Source organism: Eublepharis macularius, chromosome 14, assembly GCF_028583425.1.
Source record: "Eublepharis macularius isolate TG4126 chromosome 14, MPM_Emac_v1.0, whole genome shotgun sequence".
Lineage (NCBI taxonomy): Eukaryota > Metazoa > Chordata > Lepidosauria > Squamata > Eublepharidae > Eublepharis > Eublepharis macularius.
Window position 1 is genome coordinate 23,674,208 of NC_072803.1, and position 20,992 is coordinate 23,695,199.

Below are 20,992 nucleotides of genomic sequence, written 5' to 3' on the forward strand. Positions count from 1 at the left end.
AACCTTCAGCAAAAAAGTTTTCAGTGTGCATGAAGTTTTGCTTGGGAAATGGGAAAGTGGGGGAGACCCGTCTCTCTAAACTCCTTCCACTTGCACTTCTGCAGGATTCACCCTATTGTTTTAAATGCTTTACGGCGTCAGTCCTACACAGATTAACTTGGGAGGGAATCTCATTAAACTCAGTAAGACTTACTTTTGAGTGATCATGCATGGGACCATGCAACACATTATTAACGTTGCAGTTGGAGTGCAGATCCATGGCTGATTATAGCTCTGTATTATTCAGCGCAGCATTTTCAGTGTTTAGTGTGGGCGTGAGAGACAAAACCGGCACCACTCTCCGGTGTGATTCTACAAAATAATTACCCTTGTTTTGTTTTCCTTTGCTTATTTTTTAAAAGCGTTCCTGCTGTTGCTGTTTGGTGCCTTCCGAAACCCTCTTTTCTTCTCCTTCGCAACTCATTATGTGGAAAATTTCCAGCATATGGTGGGAATTGTGGCCAGAAGCCTCCCTTTCATTTAAAAAGCCATTTGCCATATCGACCTCCTGTTTCAGTAGTACAAGTCACAGTCCCACATGGCCTCATGGAATTATTTTATCTGTTCTTTGGATTCCAGTCTCATTGTCAAAACAACATCAACATCTTTAAGATCTTTAGACCCCTCCAGGTGGGGTCTGAAGATCTCCCAGAATTACAACTGACCTCCAGACTACACAGATCACTTCCCTGGATAAAATGGCGGCTGTGAAGGATGGACGCTATGGCATGAAATCCCACAGAGGTCCCTCCCCTCTCCAGGGGTTACCCCCAAACTTCTCAGGAATTTCTCAGCCCAGAATTGGCAGCTGTACTTGAGAGCTAAGGCCCACTTCTTCAGATGCTTGAAGTCAGGGCTTTTTTTCTGGGAAAAGAGGTGGTGGAACTCAGTGGGTTGCCCTCGGAGAAAATGGTCACATGGCTGGTGGCCCCGCCCCCTGATCTCCAGACAGAGGGGAATTTAGATTGCCCTCCACGCCACTCAGCAATCTAAACTCCCTTCTGTCTGGCGATCAGGGGGCGGGGCCACCAGCCATGTGACCATTTTCAAGAGGTTCCAGAACTCCGTTCCACCACGTTCCAGTTGAAAAATAGCCCTGCTTGAAGTGATACCCTAATGTGGCCTTTTCAGCCATGGGTCCCAGACTCTAGGATTTTCTGCTCCAGGAGGTCTCATAGGCCCCCTCCATTTTGTTTTTTTTAGAAATTATTTCATTCTGAAGGGCATTTTTGTTTTGGTCCCTGAAGTGGTTTGGTAGATCCTGTTGCTGATTGCTGATGTTATGTCTGCCTGCGGATTTAAAAAAAAAATTCTGATACTTTGAAAATGTAATCAGTGTTTCTATGATTGCATTTATTCTGTTTTGGCTACTGCATAACATAGTTTACAGTTACAATCTTAAGCAGAGTTACACACTTCTATGCCCACTGACCTCAATGGACTTACTTAAAAGGGTTTTACTGTGCTTAGAATTGCACTGTTAGATTTTGTTTTTTTAAAAAAAATTAATGTAGATGTTTCTATCAAGCAGTCCAAGCTAGGTGGCTCTTGAGGTGGCCTTTTATATTTTTATTATGTTTGGATTTCATATTGTTTGTGAGCCACCTTGTGTACCATCTATATGACAAGAAATCGGGATATAAATCTTTTGAGTAAATCAATGTTAGTAAGTGTATATTCCTGAGATAGAAACAAGCCAGAAGGCCCAGAAAACCAAGAGACAGGTATGCTATGCTGTAGAACATAAGCAAAAATAAGATCCAGTCAAAAGATGAAACAATTCAGAGCGGCTGTGAGGAATGCTTCCCAACCGGTAATAAATTGGCAAAGCAAAGAAAATAGAGTACATAGCCCTCAAAAGATTACTTTTCTATAGTGAGTGAGTTCCTACTGAGAAGATGGAGTTTGATAACATCAGATCTGAATACGTATCCCAGTACAGCAGCTTCATGCTGGAGTCTTTGAACCGATCCAGCCATAATTTTTTTGGCTCAATCTTGCCTAATTCTCCTCCTTCCTATAGCCCCATATGACTGTGTCATTGCAGTGAGCCCCAGCATAGCCTTGGTAGATGTTCAGGAGAGGACCATTCCTCTGTTTTTTCACCAGCAGAAAAATTGGTTTTATCCAACCCTCCATATGAACCCTTTGTTGCTGATGTATGGCAGCTTTCCAGACTGTCACTGAATGTCACTTGGAGGCTGAATGGCCCTGTGAGGTTTCTGGGTGTTTCCATTTTAAATGTTTGATTTTGTCCATTATTTTTGTATGTACCAAAAGCCTGGTGGTGGGTAGAGCTTGTATGAGCATGCAATTCATCCCCCGCCCCAAAATATGAACATACACATTCATAATTATTTGTCCATTTGTATTAACAGAGCTTGCAAAATATGGGCAGTACATAAAATTATAACAGGTGCACGTTGAGTTGCTGTGCGTCAGGAGGACTGAGCTGATAAAGCCATTTTAATTTATCCCTGATTTTGTATGGCGTAACTGTCATCAGTGTTGATTCACCTCATTTTCATTGCTGTCATTAATTATTTTGTTCCTTTCTCACCATTCGTGTGACATTTTTTGTCACTTACACACAGTTACCTCAAGAATAATGTTTTTAAAATGCATTAATTTTAATGGGGAAAGTTCAGTCTGAGGAAACAGAAACCGGTAGAAAAGAAAAACTCAACGAATTTATTTCTCCCATGGGAAAAACAACACCAAAATGAGGATATTTGTATCAAGCCAGGCAGTTTTTATGTCAGTGTATGCTGAAAGAGCCAGTGGTAAAAACACACTGCCAGTCCTCTGTTCTTTGCACTGGACTTCCAGTTTCAGTATCTGCTGGGCTTCCCGTTTTGGTATCTCCTGGACCATAATAGCTGTCTCCCAAGAGCTGGGTATACTAATACTAATAATGTTATACATTCTAAGCTAATTCAGAAAACATAAAACAAAATCACCACAATGTTTTTGTTTGAATGCTAGTTCTGGATAATAATACATATTCCCCTTTCTGAGTGTTTTTAATGTTTCTACCTATACAGGAAGTGATGTCTGTGGAAGAGGAAACCACGTCCTGCTATTGCTTGTTGGACCCATATGCCTGCCACATTCTCTTAGACTCTTTTGGAACTTATGCTCTCATTGGGGAGCCTCTCTCAGAATGTTCCATTAAAGAACTGAAAGTGGCAGTCTTTGGCTGTATGTCTTGCAATTCACTGGATTACAGCCTGAGAGTATACTGCATAGATAACACTCCCTGTGCATTTCAGGTAAGATGGAGACTGAGGTGTCTGTCTTCTTTTTTTCTAATGCCTGTTCTTGATTCTGCTGTGCCCAAATTGTGGTACTGGAAAATTTCAAACTGACCTGTCTATGAAGGAAGAGTGGGTGCTTGTTTGGTCCAGTTATACTTACACTGGGGCAAATATCTTCATTATTTTGCCTATCATCTGCTTGCCTTTATGTTATTTGGGGCATGGCATGATGACTCTGAGCACTGAGCTGGTTTACGTATGCAGCAGAATAAGGTGGTAACATGTTGAGATGAGAAAATGACCTGCACCATGTTAGACTGCAGATGTGAGAAGTCCACCTCTGAATATTTCTTCTGAGAAGAACATCATAAATAAGCAAAACTAGCACATCAGGGAAAAATGTTTTGTCTCCTCCCCTTATGTGCCATGCTTCTTTTCTATAAAACCACCTAGCCAAGAGGAAAGGAGGGGTCCAAATATTTAACACTGAGGAACATTCCCAAATGTGACCCCCCCCCTCTCTTCCACTTCAGGTCTTTGTCCCCTCATTGTCACCCCATCCCCCTGCGTGTGTGAACCCGGCCTGAGCTATGAATCAAGAAGACTTTGTATTGGATCATGCCTCTGCCACAAATTCGCTAGGGTTGTCTTAGATAAGGCCCTTTAAGAGCAGTGGGGATATAAGACTGAAATGCAAAAAATACCATCCGTATCATCTCTATGGACTTAGATCAAGATGAATAGCTGTGGTAGTATGTCTATAGCAGTAGAAAAGAGCAAGAGTCCAGTAGCATCTATAAGACTAACAAAATTTGTGGTAGGGTATGAGCTTTCGTGAGCCACAGCTCACTTCTTCAGATACAGTTAGAATGTGAGTCCATCTGTCCTTATATCTCTATGGACTGTTTTATGGATCATAGAATCATGGAGTTGGAATGGACATCCAGGATCATCTCGTTCAACCCCTGGCACAATACAGGAAATTCACAAACACCCCCCACCCCCACGCACACTCCCAGTGACCACTGCTCCATACCCAGCAGATGGCAAAAAAATCTCAAGGATTCCTAGCCAAACTGGCCTGGAGAAAATTGCTTTCATCCTGACCCCAAAGTGACAATTGGCATTACCCTGGGTGTGTAAGAAAGAGTCGTGAGAACTAAGCACTGATATAACCCTTCCATAGCTAAACCACCCATGGCTATGGATGGGCCGTAGTTGAGTGGTACAGCCTCTTCTTTGTATGCAGAAGGTCCCAGGTGCAATCCATGGCATCTCCATTTAAAGCATCTCAGGTAGCAAGTGTTGGAAAAGACATTTATCTGCCTGAAATTCTTCTTATAGACCACAATGGGTAAGATGAATCCAATGGTCTAGTTCAATGTAGGCATCTTTTTACTAAGTTTTACAGCGGAGTGTGAGCTTGAATTTCTCCAGTGCTGCTCCAGGACTCTAACCACACATTCATGTAATCACATGTAACTGCATATAGGGCTGCTTTAGTGGCCCTTATTAGGGCAGAAACTCAGGGTATAAAATTTTGTTAAATAAATATGCACGAACCACTTTGAACATTCTAAAACAATAATAATGGTAGTGCAGAATGATTGAAAGAGCATTCAGAATATTTTGGGTCCACATATCTTCTGGGATTAAAACACAAAGCACGTATCAAAAATCCAGTGATAGCTTTGGATTCAGTGACTGAATACAGTTCTGTCACTGTATTGTGACAACCGAAGGACAATTAACTTTGGTGAAGAAATTCAGTAGCAGACAATTTTGTGAGCAGCTCTTTTAGAACTACTTCAGGGCACCTTTTTAAAAATTCTCCAGTAATGCCAGCCAGATTTCATGCTGGTACCCCATTCACAATGATGCCAACATCCAACTACTCTGTTTACAACAAGGAAGCCCTACTGGGTATATATAGTGTTTCCTGGGGATTCAAAACCAGATGTACTTCTGCAAAAGTCAAAGGAGGGCGATTTCAATACACATTTTTCTTATGCAACGCAGGTGGCTTTCCAAGCTACTGCTTAAAGCTCCTCTGTATTGTATCTGGAGTAATGAGTTTTGAGAGTTTGGCAAGGCTTCTGGGTTGGTAAGGCAAAATACAAAAACTGTTAAAACAAAAGGGGCCATAGAATTCCCTAACTTGCATTGGAAGGAAGCAGAAAGAAAACAACATTCTCCATCTCTCCGATGGCAAAAGCCTGGAAACGTGCTCGAACAGCAGAGTAAGGATCTGGCAGCTCACCTCCAAGAGACAATCCTGTTCCTTCTGGAGGAAAGAAATGCTTTGATGCAGCATAACATCACAATCCTACAAGGGGTTACGAAGCAATTCGCATAAATGGTTGGCAATCTCAGTGAACAGTGAATCAACTAAGCAGTGTCTGAGCCACAGATGAGAAACAGCTTTCGAGAAATCTCATTGATATAACCAGCCAGTGTCCCCATTCGAGGCAGAAAAGGGCAACCTAGAGTTCAGAGGGGGAAGGACAGAATAGGCACTCAGTGTTTCAATATCTATTTCAAAACCAACACACAGCAAAGTTCAGAAGGATGAACCTTTTGGGGGCAGTCACCTTCTATTCAAGAAGGCTGTTTGTACAGCCAAAATGGCTTCAAAATGTAATAGACTAAGTTCCTATTGATATTTGCCACCACAGCAAATTATGGATTAGGGCACAAAGCAGGGCCTTAAAGAACATATGCAGTTTCTGAGTTTCAAGATTGAGTTGTGCAGTTACTTCTAGAGCTGCTTAGAAAATGTCCACTTCTCAATTTATCCACCAAATTTGATCATCCACAAATGGATTCCTATGTATTGCTTAGGGCCAAACTAGACGTGGTATTGGTCACATGTTCTCCATTGGTATTGACTGCCAGTTCCCATTGAGAGCTCCTAAAAGTGCTGCAAGGCCTCTGTGCAGGTTGGGAAAGTGTATATTAGCAGGAGCCTCTGCTTTCTCTGTGGTTGCAACCACAATTGGTGCCCCATGACACTTTTAGAGGGAGTTCTGCAGTGGCAGCAGCTGATATATAGCTGTTGGTACCCATAGAAAACATAGAAGGTCTTTCAGGAGCAACTGCTCACTCTCCAAGCAATTCAAAGCATCTCTCTGACCCTCCTCCTGCGCTGCTGTAATTGCTTTCTTATTCTTCCCTTTAAATCTGCCACAGCAGCTTCTCTCCTCTTCCCCTTTCATCCAAAGAAGGAGGAGGCACTCATGTGCATCTTTGCTTGGGATTGGAAAATGACAGCACCAACAAGCTTTCCTATTTGTCTCTCCTACTGCAGTGGAAAGGTTTTCCCATCTGAGCACTGGTGACCTGCTCAGACTGCAATTTTTGTACAAACCACCATTTTATGACTGGCTCCACCCACCAAGCTGCCATTTTGTGACTGGCTCCACACATCAAGTCACTATTGGATGACTGGTGGCTCCCAAGGCTCTTGAAATCAAAGTAACTCCCATAAACATAAACTTTGCCCTCTCCTGACCTACAGGATAATGAAATAAGATGCATGTTCACAAACATATTTTCAGGAACAATGCATGATTAGAACATTCATACATCCAGACATACACTGAGTAATATTACATTGCCTAGCAAAGCAAAATATGCATTCAAATATATATTTTGGGCTGAAGCACTGGGCTGGGGAAAGAAAATCTAAATAGATGTGTGGAAGACCAAAGTCTATTTACAAGTAATCATAAACAAGTTGACAGGATGGAGCCTGGGGGATTCATTCTTCTCTCCTCATGACTGGCTTCGTTCTGACTGGAGTGTTGCTCCAATGTTTGTTTTGTACCACTTCATTCTGACAGCGGGAGCTCACACAGTGGAATTTTCCTCAATAGAAAAAAAATCTTCCAGATTGAAAACTAAATCAGAGAGAAGGGTTCTAGTTTCACTTTCCCCTAACAAACAGGGATTTTTGTTTTCTGTGGGAGCATTCAGTCAAGTGAAGTTGCAGTCTGAAGTGGTACAGCCCAAGTCAGAAGAACTTGGCAAGTTGAAATGTGAAAAAGAACCTTGACAGGATACCTTTGGAAGTTAATAAGAAGAATAGTTGGTTTAACGGTGATTGTAAAAGAACGAAAAGGCATATTCAACTAAAGCATTGTGAGTTTTAAAGTGACTGTACAATACCAGCCCTTTGAGAGCTGATGGAATTGTAAAAAATGTACAGGGAACTGATCAAGATGAGGAAACACACCTTTCCTATGTTTTGCGTCTCCTAGAAAAAGGGTCATTAAAGAAGGCATGGTAGAGGTTTATAAAATTATGTATGTAGAATCATTTTTAAAACCCCTATTTATATTCTTTACAAGGTTTGTAGCATAGCTGTAAAAATAATGTTAATGTTCTGCAAACAAATTGTCAGGAAATGGTGTTTTGCAAGGACGCACTTGAAGAAGCATTGATAGATTCTAATGTACCATTGGATAACCTTGCAAGTGTTGCAATAGACGGAGAACCTGCAATGCTGGGAAGAAATCTGAGCCTTATCACATTCTTGAAAAGTGATCCCAAATTCCGTGTCTTATTTCCATGATGCCATCCATCGAGAACATCTTGTTGGCATTTATTTCAAAATATGAAACGATTATGAAAACAGACGTGGTGCTTTCATTGACTTGAATGGGAAGACTCATCGCTGGTTCAGAAAGTTCATCGAAAGCTAAATCTGGAAGACAAAACAACTCAATATCTTTTTCTACTGTCTTGTGTTGTAGTAATTGGCCATCACTGTATTAAATTCGTCCACTCTTAAAACCTCTCAAAGCTTCACTTACCTAACATGGTGGTTGGGAGGATAAAACAGGAACAGGGAATTCTATGCAGGGGTCATTTCGTAGAAAAAGAGGAACTCATTAGCATAACTCATTAGCATAACTCATTAGCATATGCCATACCCCTTGACAGCACCAGAAGTGTGTCATTAGCATAAGTGATTTGCGTGTTCCACATCCCCTGACATCATCTATCCTGGCTGTTTTGGACCCAATCCTGGCCATTCAGGGCCAAAATTGGGCCCAAAATGGCAAAAAGGGGCTGAAAATGGCTGAAAAGGGACCCAAAATGGTCAGGATTGAGCCGCTACTGAGCAGGAGAGTGATCCACCACCCGTCAGAGGCCCGATCCAGGCCGTTTCAGCCCCAATCCAGGCCGAAACGGGCCCAAAATGGATGAGAGTCAGGTGGGCAGGGCCACCTGTCATGTGTCCTCTTTGGGGAACTGCCAGGACTGTGTTCCTGCACATTCCCCCTCAAAATGAGCCCTGATTCTATGTATACTTCCCTGAGTTCCTTGGAGCAAGGGTGAGCTAAAAATGTACTATAGAAGAATTACTGCCAACAGGGAGGCTCACACAAGTCCTACCTCTACCAATGATTATTTATTTTTTATTTGTCATTTATTAAGTGTGATGTAGCACATACAATTCTGATGGTACATAATATTAATAATTTGATATGGATGTAAAGCTTCTGCGTGTATGTTGTGGCTTTTGAAGCTGTGAAAGATGTTTTCTGTTGCTTGGTGGGTCTAAAACTTTGATCAACCCTGATCTAGAGCTTCTGCAATAGAATCCTCCAGACAAATCTTACTTTCAAATGGAATCTGGAATGTGATCAGGAAATGTGGCAATTGAAATGTGATCTATAGGATATCTTTTTTTGAATTTCCTTCATGTCTACATATATGTTATACGAAAAACCAAACACAAAATCATCTGCGCTGAAACAAGAGTCTTGTAGCACTGGAACAAGAGTTTTAGTGTGCTGTCTTTCTGAATTACTTATTTCTTTACCATTTCTAGTTGGAATACTTTAAATTAAGTTTTTCTATTTCCCTCCTTTTTTCTTAAGGATACAGTTACTGCTTCAGAATTCCTGTTTCCTTTCAGAAAAGCATGAAGAGTAGTTATTCTTATTTTATTTTAATGAAGATGAATAAAATATTGTTTATATGGGTCCATATAAGACCGATTAGATTTCCAGGGCATGAGCTTTTGAGAGTCGAAGCTTCCTTCGTCAGATCTGTAGAAAGAGATCTGATGAAGAGAGCTCCGACTCTTGAACGCTCATACTGTGGAAATTTAGTTGGTCTATAAGGTGCTAGAGGACCCAAATCATCTACTACGGACCAACACAGCTGTGGGTCTTCCCTCCTGAATTTAGTAGAGTATTTAGTAGAGTAGTGTTTAGTAGAGCTAATCTCAATAACTCACAATCTAGAACTTCATATAAATATGGAAAGGGAATAAATGATTGCAGGCAGTTGTTATGTTATGTTATGTTATGTTATGTTATGTTATGTTATGTTATGTTATGTTATGTTATGTTATGTTATGTTATGTTATGTTATGTTATGTTATGTTATGTTATGTTATGTTATGTTATGTTATGTTATGTTAACTGCCTGCAATAATATCGGATGAGGTACTCTGCAAAATATTGAAGAAACAACTATGGCCATTTTGAAACAAGTCTATTCTGCTCCTTGTGACAGGCTATTTTTTGGCATTCGCGTGCACTCATACACACACTGCATCCTTGTATATATAGTGCTACATATATATTGTACATATATACTGTATATATACTGCCAAATATGACCATGTAGTCTGAACTCCATATTGCCATAATTATGCTTCCAACAGTGGTTGGACAGAAGGCCGCAAGCAAGGCATAAAGGCAACCATACATAATAGTATGATGAGTTCTGTATACTTGACGCTACCTAAAAGTTCTAGAGATACTAAATTTTCTCATTCAAATTTACCCCTTAATTTTGGAATTCTGAATTACTTGGGGAAGGGAAGGTAGCACGGTATAGCCCCATCTCATCTGATCTTGGAAGCTAGCAGGGTCAGTACTAGAGATGGGCATGAACAGCAATACGAACTTACAAAAGCCACGAACAGCCCAGTCAGCTGTTCGCGAACAAGCTGTTTGTGAGGCCCCATTCTAAACAAAGAGGTGGTTGTTGAAAGCCTCCTTCATTGCTGTTCATTCCTGTTCATCAAGCCAGACAATCTGGCACCTGCAATCAATTCCCTTGGCAACTAGAGGCAGGGACTGCCTGAACTCTGTCTGAACTCCTGGTGTTGCCCTGGAAACCCCAATCTAAGCCCAATTTAGCTTGATAGGTAGATCTTCCTTTCAAGTGTGGAGCTCCAAATTTGTTACAAGGAAGCAAAGAACGGGGACGGTGGCTCCCAGCTCTGGTTTTGCAGACAGTGAGGGAGAGACAGTTGCTGTTGGCATTTTGAGAGAGAGACAGGGAGAGTGCATCGGAGCTTGAATTTTCTTTGTGTGGGGTGGGATAGGAATCTACCTCTTCAAGTTCCAGGGCTGCTTCCAGGCTCTGGGCCAAACTATTATTTATTACTGGTACCTTTCCTGCTGCCTGCTCAGGTAAGGTTTCTGGGAGTGGTGCGGTAGGGATCTACCCCTTCAGATTCCAGGGCTGCTGCCAGGCTCTGGGGCCACGCTATTGTTTATTATTGGTACATTTCCTGCTGCCTGCTGAGGTAGGGTTTCTGGGAATGTTGTGGTAGGGATCTTGATGGCTGGAGGAGAGCCTGCTGGCCCCCACGAACAATGAACAATGAACATGTTCGTGAACAGGTCATGTTCATCAATGTTCATTGTTCGTGGATGGCAATGAACAATGAACACCATGTACGTTTTCTTTTTTCTGTCCGTGCCCATGTCTAGTCAGTACTTGGATGGGCAATCATCAAGGAAGGCTGCAGAGGAAGGCAATGGCAAACCCCCTCTACTTCTCACTTGCCTTGAAAGCCCCTTGTCACAGTCACCTTAAGTTGATTGTGACTTAACAGCATGTACCTACGTGAATTACCTGGTGTCATCTCCCAAAAGGATCTGAGTTGGATCCACATTCCTATTCCTGGATTATCTTATCCTGACAGAAAAATTCAAGAGGTAAATGATTATATCTCATGGTTTTTCATACCAAATTATGTGCAAGCAGTTTTCCACTGCTTTCAGTTCCATTGTTTCGTTGTGATGGTTTTCCAGTGTACTGGAGTGCACATCAGTGCATGCAAAAGGAGTCCTAAAAATGCTATTATGTGTACAATTGCATTGATTTCTTTTTTTCTTTCCTTTTTTTGGGTAGTTTTTTAAAAATATAAGGGCAACAGAAATGAAAAACAGATGCAGATGTATGGAAGAAACTGACAGCTGTCACAAAACAAAACCATCTATGCTTCAACTCCAGACAAAATTTTAGAAATTCTCCTAGTTATACGAGATTTGTGAAGTGGAACACGGCACAAAGCAAAATTGGGACAATAGAAGAAAGAATTGGGAAACCCTTTTCATCTTTAAACTTTTCCTGCATCTGGAAATTTGCCCGTTATTCCTCTTGCACTATGGCAGCCATCTTCTGATGTAGAAGAAACCCTTTTCAAAAAAGGCAATTCTGGAAAAGTCCCAAATATCAAATGAATCAAGATTTGATTGGGGCCATATTCTGAGGCATGCTAAGCAAAGATAATGGAAGGAAATAATGTGTGGGTTTTAACACTGTGTGCCTGTTTCCCCTTCTCCACTGCAGGAAGTAGTTTCAGATGAAAGGCACCATGGTGGGCAGTTGCTGGAAGAACCAAAGCTGTTGCATTTCAAAGGGAATACCTTCAGTCTTCAGATCTCTGTCCTTGATATCCCCCCTTTCCTCTGGAGAATCAAACCATTCACAGCATGTCAGGTATTTGCGTATCAAAACTTGCATTTTTTTTGAATTCCCAGACAGCTCTCGAGATCCCAACATTTTCTTTGTATAAAGTTGTTTTTCAGATTTTTCACACGGTTTATTGGATGTCTCAGCCATATGTAATCCACCTTGAGTTTCACTGAGAAAGGTGGACTATAAATAATATGAATGAATGAATGAATGAATGAATGAATGAATGAATGAATGAATGAATGAATGAATGAATGAATGAATGAATGAATGAAGTTCAATGGTCTCCTTAGTACCATGTACGCATTTAATAAATAAATACATAGGGTTGGATTCAGCCAGCTTTTCTATTCAACCTCATCCAACTTCCCTTTCATGTAACTGTCTCCCTTGGCTTTTGTACCTGTAGGTAACATGATTTTTAGCATGGCCTTTTTGAGCTGTCGGAGAGGATGCCACTTCCTTTTTCACCAGCAGAAAATCTCGTAGCTAGCTTAAGCTCTGTAATCTCCTCTTGGCATGCAAACTCCCACACTCTTTGCACCTCCTCTAGGAATGGACTCATTGACTATTGCAACAGCTTCATTTTTCCAGATTTACTCTGCTGTACTACTACTTTATTTATTTATTTATTTTATCATATTTATATTCCGCCCTCCCCACAAACAGGCTCAGGACGGATAATAGCATTAAAATCATTTAAAACATTTCATTAAACATTATCATAAAACATTAAAAGCATTGTATAAAGATATTAAAAATAGCAGCACTCTTTTTTTTTAGTGGCGATTACAGAAAGTGCAGCAGTGCAATTGAAACATGGCAGCAGCTTCAGAACAGTGGTGGGCAGCTCTCATAGGGAGGGGAGTAGATGTTATATCCTCCAGCCAGCGGAGGCCCAGCCTCAGCCATAAGCCTGGTGGAACAACTCTGTCTTACAGTCCCGGCGGCAAGATAGTAGATCCTGCCGGGCCCTGGTCTCGGTAGACAGAGTGTTCCACCAGGTAGGAGCCAAGACTGAGAAAGCTCTTGCTCTAGTCGAGGCCAGGCGGGCCTCCTTGGAGCCAGGGACTGATAGCAATTTCTTTTCTCCTGATCGGAGAGTCCTCTGGGGAATATATGGGGAGAGACGGTCCCTCAGATACGCTGGCCCCAGTCCGCACAGGGCCTTATAGGTCAGTACCAAAACCTTGAACCTGATCCGATACTCCACTGGCAACCAATGCAGCTTGCGCAATACTGGTGTAATATGCACCCTATTTGGTGCTTTCATAATGCATTTTGCACCAGCTGTAATCTTTGGGTCAGGCATAAGGGTAGGCCCGCATAGAGCGTGTTACAGTAATCCAACCTAGAGATGACCATCCCCTGGATCACTGTAGTTAAGTCACAGGTAGACAGGTAAGGGACAAGTTGTCTGGTCTGCTGCAGATGGAAAAAAGAAGACCTGACAACCGCTGTGACCTGTGCCTCCATTTTCAGGGAGGCATCTAGGATCACCCCCAGGCTCTTAACCCTTGGAACAGGCACAAGCTGTTCCCCATCGAGGGTCGGAAGCCGGAGTCCCGAATCCAGTCCCCCATGGCTCAAGTATAGGACCTCCGTCTTTGTTGGGTTCAGTTTCAGTCAACTCTGTTTCAACCAATCAGTCACGGCTGCAAATGCATGTTCCAGGACATCTGGGGCTGAGCCGGGCCGTCCATCCATCATCAGATACAGCTGGGTGTCATCTGCATATTGATGGCACCCAAGCCCAAAACTTTGCACCAGCTGGGCAAGGGGGCGCATATAGATGTTAAACAGTAAAGGGGAGAGTATTGCCCCCTGTGGGACCCCACACACCAATGGGTGACAGGGTGACAATTTCTCCCCAAGCGCCACCCTCTGTCCCCGACTGTGGAGAAAAGAGACAAGCCACAGTTCTAGATATGACAGGCAATAACTCCATTTCAAGGGAAGGCAAAGAAGATCAGCATCTTAGGTCACTGAAAGGAACTATTTGTAAATGTTTTTGGAGCAAGAGAGGAAAAGTGTGTTTCATCCCCAGGTGCACTGGAAACTTGTTCATTTCCAGGCTCTGATCAAAGTGCTGGTTATTAAATTTAAAGACCTAACCCAATAGGGACCAGAATACATGAAGGACCACCTAATCCAGCAGGCCTCTGCCCAAGTATAGAAGTTATCAGTGAACCCTCTGCTCTCTGTTCTTCTGGTTTCAGGAATGAGGGAGTTGGCCATGAAGGACTGGTAGCTTATTTGTGGAATGTTCTCTTCTGGGACCAAATATCTCCCAGCACCATACAAAAGTCTCTTTTTATTCTCCTATGTAGATTGAATTTTGTAGGGAGGGACAGATTAACATACTAGCAACAGCTGTTACAAATGTGTTATTTTGAATTGTATCTGCAGATTTCAGTGGGTTGGATTCAACCAGCTTTCCCAGTGGTGAAAAAGGGAGGAGGGAGTCTTCTTCAAAAGATCTCTGCTGGGAATCGTGGGTTCTACACAGGCAATAGCCATGAGGGTCAGGGTAATCAGCAGGGGAACTGAGCAAGACTGAATGAAAAAGATGGCAGGATCCAAGCCAGTGTTTAGCTTTTGGTTATGTTATGCTGCTTTTTTTTGGCATTGAATTACATTTTGTTTGTTGCCGACTTGAGTTTTAGTTTAGTTTTACTACTATATTTTCTTGTATCCTGTTGTATATGGTTTCTGTTGGTTTTCGTTGTTATAATTGTTGTTGATGATAATGATATGATTTTGCTTGGAAACTGCTGTGAATGTGCTTGGAGAGGCAGTATACAACTAAAAGAAATATAAACAAAATAATTAGAAATGAAAGTTAAACACCCCGTAAGCCACTCAAAAGGTGCAAATCGACACCTTCTGTTTCACACCTGTACCTACTTCAGAACTGGTCTATGTCTGCCAATAAATGAAGTGATAGACTATCACAGAGGTAAAATGGAAAAGTGTGCTTTGGACTGCATGTGATGGATTCCTGTTTACTCCATACAGTTTTCCAAGTCCAAAGAGTTTATTGTCTATAGCCATAGGCTATCACAATTTGTTACCAGAACTGCTCTTTTATTATAATGGGGAATTAGCTGTAGCAGTCTGTAACTATTAATATTAAGCGAGGATCATAACCTATGTATACGGAGGTCCTGATCCCAGACACTCTAGTGAAAAAGAGGCAGACAACGAGTCAGGTTCAAACACGTGTATTGAGTGTAGCGTAAGCCTAGCTTGCACAATCATACAAAGAACATACAAGGTCTAAGAAATACAGAGTAGGAAATACAGAGACATTCGCATTAGCTGGTTCCCAACGATGATAGGGGAAATACTCACTTATCCTGGAGCGAAGCAGAGACACAACAGCGAGGGTGGCCCAATGCCAGCACTGGAACCACAGACGGACAGCAAGGAGGTCTGGATAGGGAATGGCCGAGGCCACAGACAGCGAGGGGTTCTGGATGGGAATGGCCGAGGCACCGAGTGGTCTGAGAGACCAGCTTAAATACCCCAAAACGTACCCTGGGGCTGGTGCTGTACTTGGTGGTTCTCACAGATTAAAACAAAGGGTCTAATGGGCTACTGAATGGCTTGGATGGGCCACTTTGGTAATCAGATTGTGATAAGTGACACCTCAGGAAGAGGGGACAAAGGAGGGAGGGGGAAATCCAAGTGGGCTGAAAGGATGTTCCAGCGGACAGGGCTTGTCCTGATATCATCAGCTTTGGAATGCGGAGGTTTCTTTGAGATGCATTCTTTAAGTGCTTGGGATGGTCGGCACTTAGTTCCTTCTCCGGGGCGGCTCCTAAGATATGCAGAGCGGGGCGAGGGGCTCTCGCTGCGGACGTGGTGTGCCCGCTTCGCCGAAATGGCTTCTCAAAGCAGTCTTCTTCCCAGGGTCTTCTGGCTGCCTGAGAACATGGATGCCGGCTGGGCATAGCTGGGGCTGGATAGCAGGCTGCCCGGTAGCGAGGGCAAGCTCGGCGACCGGCTCGTGGGAGGCTCCAGGCGGGAACTGACCAGGGAGCGCCTAGCCAGGCTCGCTGGAGGTTTCCCCGGCAGGCGCCCGGCTGCTAGCAGCGGCTTGGGCCCATATGAGGCAGGCTTCCATGGAGGCAGCGGGAACAACACTTTAAAACACAGTCCAAAGCAGGGAACAGGCACGGTCCGTGGCAGATGGCAAAGCAGGCACGGGGAACACTTGTAACACAGTCCAAACACACACTGGGAATTCCAGATACAGGTCAGGGCAGGGCTGCCCAGAAAGAGAGTCCTTTGTGCAGTTATCCAAACATGGAGTCAGTAAACTACACAGTCTATTGCAGCAGCAAGATAATTGACACGCAGGCAGGAAACTGACACGTGTATCGGAGCACACACGTGCAAAGCAGTCTTTGGTGTAGCAGTAAAACAGCAACGCAGGAAACTTTAGCACAGTTCATGGCAGGCCTTAAAGCAGGGGAGGGGGCCTACTTGGCAACAATTCCCCCCCTCGGAGACCCCGGGACGTCAGGCGCGCGGGTCTCCGAACTTGGCTTCAAAGGTGAGGTGGTCGGCAATGTCCGGTGGTCGAGCTTCGAGCGAAGAAGGAGTGGGAAGGGGAGGAGGGGGAGGCGTCACTCAAAAATTTAGTTTGGAGGACCACCTAACCGAATAAGTGCAATTTAGATCAGCCAATGGGCTGCAGGTCTCTGGGTTCACACCAGGGGGTGTGCTAAGTGCAATTGTCAGAATAAATAGCAATAATTCATAAGTAATAGCAATTCATAGTAGTATAGGCAGCAATGAGCAATTCATGCATATAAATAGCAATAATTCATAATTGTGTACATTGATTAATTCATGATTGAAGGTAATTCATACGGAATTCATGATGGGTTAAAAGCACTAAAAACCAGGAGCAATTAATATACATGAATCAATTCATGGATAGTTAAAATCATAAATAGATACATAGGATTAAAGCAGGGACAATTAAAAGCAATTCATACAGGGTAAAGTGAAATGTGCAAGCATGGCATAATTCATTGAGGGTAGGCTAATTCATAAATGGTTAAAATCATAAATACATAGATACATGGGGTTTAAAATGATAATTCAGGAAGTTAAAACCAATTTCATAGATGATAGCAGCAATAGTAAAAGCAAGTGCGGAGAAATAATTCATGGGGGGTGAGCGGCGGAAGGGCTCATGGGGGACAGAAAAATAAACTCTGCAATTAAAAGACCGATTCAATATGGCTGGATTAAAATCAAATTCATAGACTAGAACTGCCTCGGCGGAGGGAGTCGGGTTAGGAAGGCAATTCAAGGTTAAAATCAAATTCATAGGGATAAAGTTCATGGGCGCACTTGCAATAGATAGAGAGAGGGACTAGTTCGGGGCTAAATTCATGGGAGTTAACATTCATAAAAGCAGTGGAAAGAAATTCATAAAACAATAGAGCAACAAAGATCACAGACGGCTCAGTCCGCAGTACAGCTGCTGGACTGGGTTGCATATTTACAAGAACAAGCAAGCTTAGTTCATGTGCTCCAAAACACACTTCCACCCCCCCTTGCTGTCTGTGTCAATCCGCAGAGCAGGGTCGGCAGGCGGCGAGAAGGGCTTCAGGCACACAGTTCTAGTCCTCATGGAAGTGGCGCTGCTGGCGGTCGTCTGGAGACGGGCCGTGGGCTGGGAGGCAGAGAGATATGTCCCCCCCTAGTCCACAAGAGGGCCTCGGAGCGGAGTCCAGCAGCAGAGCGTCCATGGGGCCGGTGCAGGATCCGTACACATAATAAAACATAGTCATAGTTTATAACAACATAAGCAATAAAACAAACAAGGGTTAAAGGAGGGCGCCAAGAACGACCCTTAAGGCAAAAGAAGGTCGGGGTTATAGTGATCCAAGCGGTAAGACAGCTGGAGTTGCTGGAGCTGTCGGCGGCTCCAACAGCCCAAATAAAGTAATGAGGCACATAATAAAACTTGGAAGGCCAGAATCACAACGATCGGGTGCAAAGCCAAATTGTAAATTCCAGTGGCAGTGGGGCTCCAGCCAAAGAGGGTTTCCCACCACGAATGCTCGCCGGTGGTCTTAATCCGCTGGACCAGATCCAAAATCTCCTTTCCGTTGTGGGACACAACCAAAGCAGTGGTGTCCCCGTCCCTCTGGATGCTCTGGAGGGTGCGGTGGAGCTGGGGGTGGGTCAGGAGCTCATGGATTAGCTCCAGACCGATGCCAAGGGAGACTGGCTTCACATACCGATAGATGGAGGGTGCCACCAGGATCTCTTCTTGGGTCCAGACCGGTACCGTGTAGGTGAAGTCGCAGGCTGCCACCGAAGACAGGTTGCAAAAGCAGCGATTGACTCCCGGGATCACAGGCTTGAGCTGGAACGAGTTCAGGATCACAAAGTCGCAGGCCGTTTGCACACAGGCACATCCTTTCCCAATGTAGACCACAGCGGAGCTGTTCTCCCGGACGACCTCGAAAGAGCACTCATTGAGGGCGTCGACTTGCGGGGCTACACAGGGGTGATGGGGTGCAAAGGCTTGGTCCTGGCAAATGAAGCCGGTCTGGTCTCGATGCTGGCACCCTTGGAGGCTGACGAGCTGCCATCCGGTCGGGGTGAAGCGGGCCCAATGGTCGGGGTGTCGGGCGTAGAGGACTTCGGCGTTGCTGACTTGGAGTCCCAGAGGCACGACTGGGTACACATGGAATGACTCGTGCGCACTGGCCGTTAATAAAAATAATTTAAGCTCCTGGGTGGTCGGCGAGAATGAGGAATTTACGAGAGACCACCAGGATTCAAGCTCCAGTTCTATGGGTGACAATTTGGGCATAATCAATCTTTTAATTTCCAGGGGCAAATGCCCGTCCGTGGCTTGCCGAATTAGCCCCATGGCCACAGCCTGATTCAATTGTTGGGCTTGCATACATGCCATGGCTATCGACACGTTGCGTTCAAAAGACTGTGTTCCTTTGAGCAGCAGAGAAAAATCTCTTTCAATTTGACTCTCCCAGTTAACTAAAATGGAGCTGATCTCGTGTTGCCCATTCGAAATGGAATTTAGGGACTGCACCACCGGTTTACCTAAGTCGGAGATGCTAGTCGTAACATGGGCAAACTTATTAGCGAGAGTCTCAATGTTGACCGAATCCATGATTGCTAAGCCTCCGGCTGCTGGAGCAGTCCAGTCGGCAATGCTTCGTCTGGCACGCGAGAGAGAAGGGGAGGGATCGATCCACAGTTGTAGCCATGCATTCCAACCCTTGCTACCGGCCTCCAGATAGGGAGCGCACCGCGGCAGCCTCTGGGTTATATTTAGCTCAGCTAAGTCTATGCGGATCTCTTTTAAAGACATTTGCGGGCGGACTAGAACTCTCTCTCGAATGTCAGTCTTCAAAACATGGGAGCCCACTATATGCGTGCCGCCTTGGCTTAATTGTTCATTGCTAGCAATCAAAGGGTCAATTTGGATGGTGTGGGTCTCCTGGGTCCGGATCAGCAGGGAGTAATTGCCTGGTTCATGAGTCAAATTTACAAAGAGCAGCCCAAGCCGGTGAAATTTCTCTACTAGGGGCTTGGTTTGGCATTCGGGCGTCTGTTGAACCAGAATCCAATCGGGTGGGCCATGTTTGGCTAGGTCTTCCTCTTTTACAATCCAGGTCAGGTTCTCCCAGCGTTCTATAGCAAAGGAGAGAACTGCGCCTGAAGGGGGCGTGATAGTGACTGATGCAGACTCAGTGGCAGTAGTGCCTAGTAGGATGGTCATTCTAAAGGGGTCTCCTGCCTTCCATACTGCGGCCGACACTAAAATAACTTCACAGTATGGTCCGAGAGCCTCAGTGACAAATGGCGAGGTCTCGAAGTTGGCAGGGGTGGTATATTTGTCTACCACCGGGACTGCGGTGGGGGCTGGCCTTATACGGGGAAGAAACATACAGGGAATCGGAGCAAGTGGTGAAACAGTATCCGTAGGCGAGTAACACACTAGCTCTTGAGACAGAGTTTTTACTCCCACACATAAAATAACAAGCTCTGGGGGTCGGATCCACTGCTCTTCGCAACTGCGGAAGTTAGTGCGATCCGTGGGGGTGGTCATATTGCTTTGCTGCACAACCTTGCAGACCATCATTTCGTTTCCTGCCAGGGTATTAATACATCTCCAGTGGGGGTAGGGCATTAATTTGGACGGGCGTCCCTCTATTAGGGTGCCTGCCAGCACGAGCAAACACAGAGTAGCCAGGTGCCTCATCTCCTGGCCTTCCTTTTCCTTTTGTAGTGAAAATATCCTGGGGAGACCTGCGGATATAAGTACAGGCTCCCTGAGTTTGTTGCAGCAAAATAAATAAAGTGAAGTAGGGAGAAAGAAAAGGGAGGGCGTTTTTCTGCCAGCACTGTCTATTAGGTGGGGCTCGAACGAGAAGTCCCGGAGCACTAAGCGAGCCTTCCAGCTTGTTGCTCTGGGGAGCTCCTGTGCGAAGGTTTCTTTCTCAGGCATGTATATTTCAGAGGGGAAACGTCTTTACGTCGAGCAAGGGTCGGCTGTGCGTTAGGCGGGATTATGCAACTCGCCCCAGGGATCCCTGGGTGCCTAGGCTATGTGGCCTTCAGGTGCCCCTTGCTTGGTGGCGGGCTGCTTTTACTTTGCGGGCTGAGAGCTATCGGTCCGGCTCGGCCTGGCCTTGCCGCTTTAAAAGGAAGAAACTAGAGAGCGGTTTCCAGCAACTCTAAGGGTTGTTGCTAAAGGAGACCTTCGTTCTATTTTTCTAAAATAATTTTTAAGTAGGGGTGGTTAGGGTTGAAGGTATGTTTTATGATGGTTTGCTTTTGCTTTGCCTTTTTCCCTCTGCTTTTTTTTTGCAGGACCTCTTGTATGTATTTCAGCGGACCATATTTTTTCCTAGGATCAATTTTTGGAGGGACTCCCTCGGGAGGCCCCAATTTCATGTTAA

General features: G+C 44.3%; 1 protein-coding gene across 1 annotated transcript in view; it reads left to right on the top strand.

Moving 5' to 3' along the window:
* Positions 1-20,992, top strand: part of UNC5D (unc-5 netrin receptor D) — a 300,179-nt gene that overhangs the window by 251,725 nt on the left and 27,462 nt on the right. Inside the window, exons 14-15 of the mRNA XM_054998048.1 lie at positions 3,084-3,311; positions 11,904-12,053. Of these exons, the coding sequence (XP_054854023.1) occupies positions 3,084-3,311; positions 11,904-12,053 (378 nt within the window). The remainder of the gene's footprint in view (positions 1-3,083; positions 3,312-11,903; positions 12,054-20,992) is intronic.